Raw genomic sequence first — 12,099 nt, 5'->3', positions numbered from 1 at the left:
ACTGTACATCATAATTATGCTTAATTTAATAACAAAATGCTAAATAAAGATTTATTTTTTTAAAATACCAATTATAATAATTTCCAAAAATTTCAAAATATAAGAATGCCATCTGTAAAAATTTTAAACCATTGTAATACACCTATCTTGTAACAAAATTATAGGAACAGCTAACTTTTGTAACTTTCTGAAAATAGGCGGTATTTATATAATATTTATAATCATATTACATAGAAAATAATAAAGTACATTATACTGTAAGACAAAATAATTTATAGATTGATACATTATGTACAAAAAAACTCTTAAAATCAAAAATTTGAAAAAGATTGTAAGTAGGTTCCTGTAAACATGTACAAAGCTAATTTCTCAAAAAGAAAAAAAAAAACAACAATTTATTGTCCACCTTTGGTTTCAATGAATTAAAACATTGTACATGTATAGAAATTGCAAGATTTTCTAACAAAGCTTGTCTTAAGAATAGTTCTCCAGTTGTATTATGCTGTTATTTCCTGCTTATACATTTTGGGTTGAATACCCGATATATCTTCTATTGGATTTGAATTTCAGGTCTTTGAAATTCACATCAAATTGTGACTCTCTGGAAGTATAAAATTTCTTTTTTTCCCCACTTCATTTTATCTTGAGATAATTTTTACCTTTTTAAATTCTATTTAATACCAATTTTTTTGTGAGTTTTAAAACAATTTTTATTTGTTATAATAATGATTTAACTATACAAAACAAATATTTTATGAATCTCCTGCTAATTTACCTCAGTTTCTCAAGGCATTTCAACTTCATGTGCATCCAGACTTTTCACCTGATCTATTATTTTATCACTGCATAATGATTCTATACATTTATGCAAACTTCTCTTTCCCTATCAGCATAATAAACTTTACACAGCTGTTCATATGAATTTTATTACAATAATTCCTATATTGGTTTTAAAATTGTTGTTGTATTGTTTTGTTAATTCTTTCCAACTAAACAATAGCATACTGATAAGTTAAGAACACTGTATTTTGATCTAAAATTATTAATTTGCATATAATAAATCATTTTTACTGTTTCTTTTATTAATGAAAGGTTATGATCATCAATTAACAATCGTCCCTATAATTCCGTTACAGGGTGTTTGTATTTTTAAATATATATAAAATATTAAATTAAACTATTACTCCAAAATTTAAAAACACTTTCAATACAACATACTAAAATAAGAGTAACTGTCAATGTAAAATATATCAATTTATAATTTTTTCACAAGAGCATTTAAAATCATCATTTCTATCGTATTTCTATCATATTTCATTTTAATGTTTTATTTAAGAATTTCATATTTTAGTATAGTGGTAAGAATTTTTAGTATAATCATAAAAAACATTCGCACAGACAATTATTTAAAAAAAAAAAAAACAGAGAGAGAAGACTGTAGAAACGAAAGTCCTGAAGATTTCAAAGAATTGCATACAAAAAAGCAATTACTTACTTTGAAGATCTTTGCTCCTTGTAAGAAATGGAAACTTTTATTCACAAGAGAAAATTAAAATTTCAATCACTAATACATAAATGTATATTGTATAGTCTTTTCTTTAACTTATTAAGTAGTTTTTATTTTTCCATGCAATAATTATTAATTATAAAAAAAGGGACAGAACAAGTGACATCAGAAATATTTTTAAATAACTAATCAATAACTGACACTTACAAACTCTTTCTTGATTGCACCAAAATTCTTTCCACATGCTTCTAGAGCTCGAGCAAATAGCTGGGCTTCTGTTGGCGTCCAACCATTTTTTATACTGTGTTTACAATTATGATCTCCACAACATGAAGGGCTTGGAACTTGACATCCTGCATCATGGTGACATGGATGATGAGAGGTTACAAAATCAGACTAAAAAGTAAATTTGAAGATTATTTTTAAAAAATTGATAAAATGCTTAAAAAATATTTTGATAACAAAATATCAATAAAAATACAGCGTAAATTAAATATGTAAAAATATGTATTAAAATTACATAGAATGATTAACTCTATCCAATATTGGCCATGCATTACCATCAGACAATTATTATACATAGAGCTTCAATCTATTAATTTTTACAGCATTAATTTTAAAATAATCTGCATAACATCTTAAAATGTAAATTCAATTAAATAATTTTTATACTTTCAAAAACCTGGCAGTCTTACACATCAATTTAATTAACAACTTTTTATAATTTTATGCTTTTACAAATGCACATGCAAACCTCTAGGTAATCCTACAAATAAGGGACCCAAACAGTGTCACGTAAAAAAGTTTAAATGCTTTAATAATTCAGAAAGAAATCTTTAACAGTACTCCTGTGTGTTTTAAGACTTAAATGTAGCAAAAGTAGGATTTTCTGAAGAAAAATTAGAATAAGTAAAACAAATTTAAAAATAGCCAAAAATCATCACTTAAAAAAATGTTATATAAAATATAACAAAAGCAGTCTACAGTATATTTATTTGATAAAATATCTTCTCATTAACAAGGAAAAGAAAATTAGAGTAAACTCAGTATATACAGTGGAACCCTAATTATCCAGGCAAACCTTTAAGTCCTATTATGTACTATTTTTTATTAACAGTAAAGCTTTTTTCGTTTAATTGTACAGGTAGCCCTCGGTTTATGCTGGTTCAATTTACGCCGATTCACAATAATGCCGCTGTGCATTTCGCTGCTTTGCTGTGTAATTCCGCGATTTCCCTATACTAGATTTGACTAGATTTTGTCTAGATTTGACCAATCCTAGCGAGACACGAGTCCACTACGACACTATGTGTCATGGCAGAATCATGGCTTGTTGGGATTGGTCAGATCTAGACCAATAGAGAACGTTCCACAAACTGTTAGATTTGAATGTGCTGCGGAACCAATATAGAGAAAAATGAAGAAGAAAAAACTCCAAGAATTATGAAAACGGCCAATCTAAAGCGCATCCTTTCAACTATGGAAAGTTTGACAGATGAACTTTGTGAGTTAGACAATGATTGGGAGCGAAGTGCAAATGTAAAAAAGAGCATCATTGCATCCATTCAATCATATTCCAAAAGTCTTAATGAAAAAAAAAAAAAATGTAAACAATTAAAGATGAATATTTTTTCTGAAAAATGTAAAGGATCCAAAACTAAAATTTTTTAATAAAAACATTTCACTTTATTTTATGATAAAATACATTTTAAAAATTAAATTTATATGTATTTTGTATTATATTGTATTAATAAGCAAAATTATTTGCTTATTTTTCACTTATGTAGAACCTAACACTATACCTCACTGTAAATAAGGGTTCATTTTATGCCAATTCGATTTGCACCGCTTTAGTAGGAATGGAACTGCAGCATAAACTGAGGGCTACATGTACTGAGTGCATAAATACTTTACTTAGTAGTTTTAATCTCAACTGTAAATCGAGCAACTGATGCTGAGATGACTGCAGAACACTGTAAATAAAAGTTTCTTAAACTTTTTTTACAATATTTAAGAAAACAAAAACTTTAAAGAAGTTTAAGAACATAACATTTAATTCAAATGATTCATTTCTGTTACTTTTTATCATTTAACTTCATAGTGAGATAAATCATTCATATTAAAATGTAACTATAATAATATATCATACATTTTTCTTCTTAACTTATGCATGTATAGCTATAAAATATATGACAAAAAATTGTTCTTATATGATTAAATTCATTAAGGTATAAAAAAAGAGGCTTAAAAGTGACACCATATAAATCTTTTTCTTTTGTAATTTTTACTCCAAAAAGTGGTCATGGCAATCTGCTTTACCTATTTTTCAGTTAACAAAAATATAGTATTATTAATATAACAGCCTTAATTAATCTGTCTGTCTGTCTATGTGTGTATGTATGTATTCCTTATAACTCTTGCTAATTTTGTCCAATCCAGATAAAATTTTGCTTCGATGCTCTTTGTGTTTTGATGGAGAGTATTGGCTACTTAATGTAAGGATATATTAAATATATAAATTAAATTTTAAATATAAAAAAAAAAATTTATGTTCTGTCACAAGAAGATGCAATCAGTTTCAGCTCAGTGATGGCACTTACCTTAATAATAACCACATTTTGTTGCTTCTATGACAATTATAAAAAAAATTTTCAATTGACAATTTTTAATAATAGTGTCATTGAAAATTGAAAAAATTTTCAATTTTCAATGACACTATTATTGATGTTCTTCTTTCTCATAGAAAATAGTCTGTCATACTTGATGGGAATTTTTCTAGTTAGTTCATATTATCTCAGATAATTGATCTTCTATTTTGCTTCAGATTTATTTATTTTTTTAAATGTGAAAATTTTCTACCAGAAAGATTGTCATGTATTACTAGTACAATGATCCTGGATAGGTTATAGTTTTCATCTTTTAACATTTACATTAATAGATATGTGAAAACAATTTTTTAAAATACAAAATATCATGAAAAACATTGATGGGATGTGCAAAGACACCATCAGATAGTCTTGGTCTCAGAGCATCATGGCACACCAATGATAGACTTGGTCTGGTTTAGATGGTTATCTAACAATCTCAGCCACGATAATGTTGACAGAACTGCATCAAACTGCTGGCTGACTCATAGATGTCTCTTTGAAGAAATATATTGAACGAAACCTTCCAAGACCAAGTCAGTAATATAAAAAATATATAGAAAGCACATTTTAAAAGATAACACTTGTAGAAAATGCCACATCATGCACAAAACTATACATGATATCAGCTTGCAAACTTTTATCACGAACTGACTATTTACATTTCACGAATTGGCATAACAAAATAGAAAACATAATATATCAAAAGTTGGCACACAAGCAAAAATTATTGCACGTCCAGAAACCATATTATAAATACACACCTCAAATGATCAAAGAAAATAACACACAAAATATACTACTTATCAAGCTATAAATCACAGATAAAACAATCCATTACAACCGACTAGATATCATTGACAAACAAAACAAAATCACATACACCATAGATGTAGCTGTATCAAACACTCACAACATACAAAATGCAAACAGTGAACAAACTGGTAAATACTCAGATCTTGTCTACAAAATTAAGTATCTGTGGAGAATGGATAAAATATTTATTGTACCATTAGTCCTTTCTTGCACAGGTATCATACCACATACACTACATAAAAGTCTAGTCAAAATTCTAGAAAGACTTTACAACAGCACATACATACTAAATATACTCACACAGTCAGGAAATTATTAAATACAAATACAGTAAAACCTGTCTATGGCGACCACCCACGGTTCCTTCAAAAAGTGGTCTTTTAGACAGGTGGTCATCCAATACAGGTGGTGCTGTAATACCGTATTTCCGTACGTATTTTGTGCACTTTTCAGCCATTTCTACTAAGCAAAACTCGAGATGAGCAAAAATAAGCAAATTTTTTCAACGATAGGGCTATATTGGTATTGTATTTTATTCTTATCGGATAACCTGATTTATAGGAGTCGTCATGATATTATAAGACAGATTTAACACCAATATTTTATAGATTAATACAATAGTTGCATTTTCTCGATTATAATGCATACTTTCTTTTTTCCGACTTAATTAATTTGACTTGGTTCTTTTCATTCACTCCTCAGTTACGTGTATTACGTCATCAATATACAAGCGTGTCCTATCTCTCCATCACTTTGCTTTTGGTTTTCGTTAGTTTAATCTTATTTTAACTTTAAAAATACTCTATTTTTTTAATATTTCATATTTTCTTAATTAATAATTTTTCTTATTGTACTTAATTAATTAATAATAAAACAATTTTATTATTTTTTCTCATTATACGATTTCATTACAATTGCGGAATCGAAAAAGGAAGTAAAACTGATTTTTGCATTAATGCGTTTATTGTTTTTTGAATATTTTGCCTGCGAAAATTACTTGGATATTATTTTTCTAAAAATATCATGGAAATAAGATAGGTTAATACAGAAACTATTTATCGCACGTGTACTGCATACAAGCTTCAAAATAAATAAATAAAAATAGATTTTATCAAACGATGAGATCAGCCGATTAATTGTATCATGTACAATATTTTACACCTCCAAGGAAAATACTGTAAGTCTAGGGTAAAATAAATTTTGTTTTCCCACAGTTAAACTTCTCTGCTAATTGCTGTTGTGATAACTTTAGTATGATCTTTTAACGACAGCACTTTGCATTTTGGACATTTTCCAACAAACTGAAATGAATTTCCTTTGTTGCTAGACTAATTTATTAACACCTGCACCTAATTTCAAGGGTGGGAGAACTGCCCGGGATGTGTTCAAACAAGAGTTTAGACTAATTCATTATATTAGGAGGTGGAAACGTTGTTGAGATAGGTTTTTACAATAGTTTAGACCAGATACATTCACGAAAGTGGTCACTTATTGCAGTTGTTGTATGTTGTTTCGGACCAAAAATCGATGCCCGTGGTGGCATTACACAGGTGGTCGTTTAATACGGGTAATTTATACGAAGACTCTATGGATAAACTATTCCGTGCCAGAAATTTTTGCCCATTTTGACAGGTGCCCGCCGAATACAGGTGGTCGCCTAAGCAGTTTTCACTGTATATACATACACTAAACATTTTTTTTTCTGTAGTTAGTGCTATGCCAGACCAAAATCTTAAGGAAAAAGTAAGATAAACTCCATCTCAACACAACAATAATAATGTAATGGAAATATTAAAATCAGAATGAGCTGTATTAAATTTATGTAATATATTTATTCTATCAAGTATGTGAATGTGTAAAGTAAGACATTAGCAGAAATTATAATTATGGGTCTTTCCATATTTTCAACAAATGACAAAGTACTAATAATTAAAATACATAAGCTAACTTACCAAACCTCTTAGTGCTGTTTGTAAAGTTTTATCAGGTCCATTTCCTGTATTTTGACATGTATCAATAGCCTTTGCAAACAAACTAACAGCCCTGCTGAAAATAATAATAATATATAACAAAAGAATTATTTTCTTGAAATTCAAAATTATCATAATTGACTGGATGACAGTCATGAAATTACATAAATAGAAACAATTATTAATATTTCAACTTTAAATTGTTCATCTGATTCAAAATTTGAAATCAGATAAGCAATTATCAGAGCAAATAATAAAAGTAAATTTAAGGACAGCAGATTACACAAATTAATTGCACAAAACAATCAAAATAAATTAATATGAATCTATATTAAAATATTAGATATAACAAAAACATGTTTATCTTTGAAAAAAAAAATTTATTTTCTAACTCACCTTGCCATGGAGAGATACTGATCTATTTGTTGATCAGAGAGATCATTATCAGGTTTCCATTTTAATGTCTCCAAATCTTCACAACATCTACCATCAGTTTCACCTGCAAAATTTAGTAATAAATATAAATTTTAATTATAAACTTGAACTAAGAACAAATATTAAAACTAAGAATTTAACTACTTATAGAGATGGATATGCCTGTTAAGACTGACAACTTATATGATAGTTAGTACAGTAAAATAAAAATGAAATAACTACTAATGAGTAAGTATAATAATTTATTAAAGAAAAATTTAGTGTATCTCACAAAACTTCTTTTAAAAACAATATCTTATATTTTGTAAATAGAAATATTACAAATGTATTTAAAGTTATATTTTTTAAAAACTACACAAGTTACGCAAGTTAAGATGATTAAAATACGAATTATCATACAATGCAAAAGGATTCTAATAATAGAGTATGTGACAGTACTATCAGTCACACAACTAATCAAAAATCACTAAAACTGTTGATAATTCAATCAAATTTTTCACATTCAATTTTTAGAATTTTCTGCACATCTAGATTTCACGAGATTTAACTTGAACCATATTGTTGAATATGATATATGAGACATTATATATAAACTAAACTATTTTGCTATTTTTAAATATATAGATAGCAATTGTAGACTAAATTTTAAAAATTTTAACCTTTATTGCAATACAATATGGATTTAATCTAAATAATTAAATCCTATTTACCATCATAAATTTAAAAATTAATCAAAGTTAAAAGGATTTAAAAACTTCTTCAAAATTAAATATTATTATTCAAAACAGTACTGAAGCAAGTAAACTTTTTTTTATACCCTGAAATTGCAAATAGAAAAAAAAATTCTTTAAAATTCCGTTTTTAAAAAGTGAGTAGGTTTAAAAAAGAAATTTCAGTAAGTAAGAAAGACAAATTTGTAATACTTTATAAAAATATGAACACAAACAATTAAAAAAAGAAGAAATATATATATTTAATAATATAAGAATTATAGTCTTCAGGGAATGTGAATATATGTTGGGAGTATTTAATTTAGTAAGCAAAAACCAGAAAGAACTTGAGGGGGCTGTCGTCAATTGGCACCAGAGTTAAAAAGACAAAAGGTGTATGTTAAGCAGAGCTAAGTCTCCTTATATTCTTTTTTTTTTCAATAACTTATAAGTAAAGGTTGTTAGATTAAAACTGAAAGTATCTTTACTTGGGTGAAACACGGAATAACATTAACAATATATTTATGCAAAGTAGCAAAAATCAAAAATAATTTTTTTTATAGATGTATTATAATGGTAATTTTCCTATTTTTTTTTTAAATGTAATATCATTGTAAAACAACTTATAACCTGAAAAGCATCTACTTTAAACTGAAGAGGGATGTAACTGTCCAAAATGCATATTTAATAAAGTAGAACAGCAAAAAAGTCTCAAAAGTGTCTAAATGTGTCCTAGAAGGTGTGATAAATTCTCAGATTAGAAGCCGATATAGAAGTTTAATAACCATTAATATTCAAAAGAAGGATAAGAAGAAAATGTCTATCAGAATAAAACTAGTATAATAATCTAGCTTTTAATTTATTCTTAAATTCAGTAATAGTTTTATCAGAATTTGCATCTATCATAACAAAGGTTTTCATATAAATTCAAAAATCATCATCATCATCATAATCAATAATAATCAAATTTATGGATATAAAAAAATTCATTTTTGATTTTTGAAAAAGTCAAATTATATTTATTTAGTCAATTTAGACAAGAAATAGTTTTAAAATAACTTTATGACAATAGAAGAGTTTTACTTAGATATAAGTAAAACTACTTCAAGAGAGTATTAGTAATGCAAGTAAAACAGGGAGACTTATTTTAAATTTATTAAATTTAAAAAAAAAATCAACTAGAAATGTCTTTAGAATGAAACATGATTCACATTGCATTAAAGAAATATAATATTCATACTATCTTATTCAAACTTAATGTCCAAAATTATTGAAAAACTAATAAAATGTTTATGTTAAAATATTAAAAAGTCAAATAGTTATTACAAAAATCTATATTTGATAGTTTTGATAGTAGGTATTTTATGATGTTGCCTGAGTAGATATACTCAGCTATCTCAGAGTTCAACAATATCAAGAATTAATATGCTAATAAATATCAATAAGAAATATATTACATTAAAGCTCAAAAGTAAAAATAAATTTATAAGAATTAATTTAATGGACAGAAGCATTCGCTACAAGCAAATATTAAAATTTGTCCAAAAATAGAAATTTAATTGTTATATGGTAAATCAGCAATATACATTTGAGTGCAGATAAGCTTTATTTAACTCAAGCATTAGTTTTTATTATAGAATTTTTTTAAAATATAGTATATATACCTAAATTAATGTATTTTAAAACTTTACTGTATTAAACAAAATGTTCAAAAATTAAAATAAAAAACAACACTAATCTGGGAGAATAATTTCTGAAAAATGTTAACAAAAATTAAAAAGGAAATTATTCATTTGAAAGGAAATTTGATAAAATAAAAACTACCAGTTTTCTTCGAATAATAACTGCATTTTGTCTATTAAGTGCAGTTATAAATACACATATAATACTTTTTAAAATGCAGTTTAAAATAGTAGTCATAGCTATTATTTGAATGAAACCAATAAATCTAATATCATTTCTGATTTTTAATAGCTCTTTGTAATTTAATTACTTGAACAAAAGTCAGTTTCATTTAATCCTAAATTCAAATTTAAAAAATTTTTAAAATCTAAATTCAAGTTGAATAAATATTAGAATCAATTAACTCAATAGATTAAAAATTAGCAAAATTGTCACTTACTAGTCAAGCAAGCATTTTCATTCACTCTCAATTGGACATCTTAGGGGTACAGATCAAATTATAACTGCATGATTTTTGAATGATCTGATGGTGTGGTATGTGTAATCAACACACACACACACATCTTATTTTTCAAAAATCATGTGGTTATAATTTAATCTGGAGCCCTAAGATGTCCAATTGAGAGTGAATGAAAATGTTTGCTTGACTAGTAAGTGACAATTTTGCTAATTTTTAAGCTATTGAGTTAGTTGGTTTTTTACATATTAACCAGCATTCAGCAGTCATCTATTACAATATTAGAATAGTGTAAATATATTTGGACATTAATTTCAGCAGCTCTATTAATCAAACATTGTGGTGTATCCAGTAAAATACTCAATAAAATTTATTGATTAACTAGATAGTATTTATTAATTATAAATGAATTTTAACACAAAAGCCAATATAGGAAAAAATATTTCTAAATTGCATTTAAATTACTCAATCATCAATTCATTAAAAATATTTCTAAGATTTTTATAATAAGCACTTTATTTTTATGAATTACAGTGGAACCTGGTTAACTTGAATTATTTGAAGGAAGGAAAAAATTCGAACTTAGAGTTAAAAGTTTCATTATGAAGATTTGACTAAAAATCAAGATTTCGTGCATTGGATCATCGTAACCTGTAATAAACTATTCATATGATATTTCCCTAGGTCTTATTACATAGAATTGCTGTGTCAATGTAAACCTATTAGTGTTGTCCAAAAACTCAAAAATGCTTAACTGAATGGGTACTGAATAATGCTTAATGCTTAACTGCTTAAACTAAATGCTTAACTGAATAAGCTACTGAGAAATGTTTTCCTGAATGGTTGATCTATTCACTCCTAAGTATTTAGTAAGGATTTTTTTTAACTGTGATATTTTGTGCCTAGAATCAGTCTGTTGTTTTTTATTTTTTATCACAAAAAAACCACTCTCTACAATTGTTATATTTTTAGAATTTTTCTGCAAAGGCTAAAATTTTACAGAGAATCAGACTATAATTGTTTTTTTAAATTAATTTATCAAAAATCTATATTTATTATGTTAGTTAGTCAGATAAATCCATCAGCAATCAAATAAAATGAAAAAAAGTTCAGAAAACAAGTAGGTTTGAATGGCGGTTACAGTATCTAGATCACATGCTATCTGGAAGCGAATACCCCACCCATCATCACACGATACAATGTTTATTTTTAGTCAAACATATTTCCTGCACTTTGTAGAAAGTTTCTGATTAGTTTATTTGATAGATAAACATTAATTATTTTATTGAATGAAAAATTAAAATTCCAGAGTATTTATGAAAATATTGTATAAAAACTCATTCAAGTTAACTTGAAGTCAAATTGATTAATATGTAAATACCTAAGCTGCACAATCAGAAAAAGGAAAAAAAGAAACTTTGAGTGAACATGACTTCAAGTTATCACAGTTTGAGTTAGAGTTAATTTTACATACAGGGAAACCTGGTTAATCTAGAAATAGAAAGATCTTACAAGGGAACTGTCGGAGTGTCTTCTAATAAATTTTAATAAAATTTAGTTAATAACTACGTTAAAAGTATACAAACTCTATTTTAAATTTGTAGCATTCACTAAAAGTGTTGATCAGAGTTATTAGCAATCAAATGTTGCACTACTGTATAGTAGTTTAGCACAATTACGCAAATTTTTAGAAGTGAAAGGGTCGCGGAGGAAGACGGCGATATTACATTTAAAATAAATTCTGGAATTTTCAAAAATGGTTGAAGAATTAATAAAATTTTGTATACTTTTAACATGATTATTAACTAAATTTTATTAATTCTTCTCCCATTTTTGAAAATTCCAGAATTTATTCTAAATGTAATATCGCCGTCTT

General features: G+C 26.4%; 1 protein-coding gene across 1 annotated transcript in view; it reads right to left on the bottom strand.

Annotated features, from left to right (window-relative positions):
* Nucleotides 1-12,099, bottom strand: part of LOC111625832 (serine-rich adhesin for platelets-like) — a 56,696-nt gene that overhangs the window by 44,172 nt on the left and 425 nt on the right. Inside the window, exons 2-4 of the mRNA XM_023369068.1 lie at nt 7,335-7,437; nt 6,921-7,014; nt 1,715-1,903 (exon numbers count right to left, since the gene is read on the bottom strand). Of these exons, the coding sequence (XP_023224836.1) occupies nt 1,715-1,903; nt 6,921-7,014; nt 7,335-7,342 (291 nt within the window). The 5' untranslated portion in view covers nt 7,343-7,437. The remainder of the gene's footprint in view (nt 1-1,714; nt 1,904-6,920; nt 7,015-7,334; nt 7,438-12,099) is intronic.

Source organism: Centruroides sculpturatus, unplaced genomic scaffold (genome assembly GCF_000671375.1).
Source record: "Centruroides sculpturatus isolate CEXI.00-Female unplaced genomic scaffold, Cexi_2.0 scaffold267, whole genome shotgun sequence".
Classification (NCBI taxonomy): domain Eukaryota; kingdom Metazoa; phylum Arthropoda; class Arachnida; order Scorpiones; family Buthidae; genus Centruroides; species Centruroides sculpturatus.
This window is presented reverse-complemented; position numbering and strand designations above follow the sequence as displayed.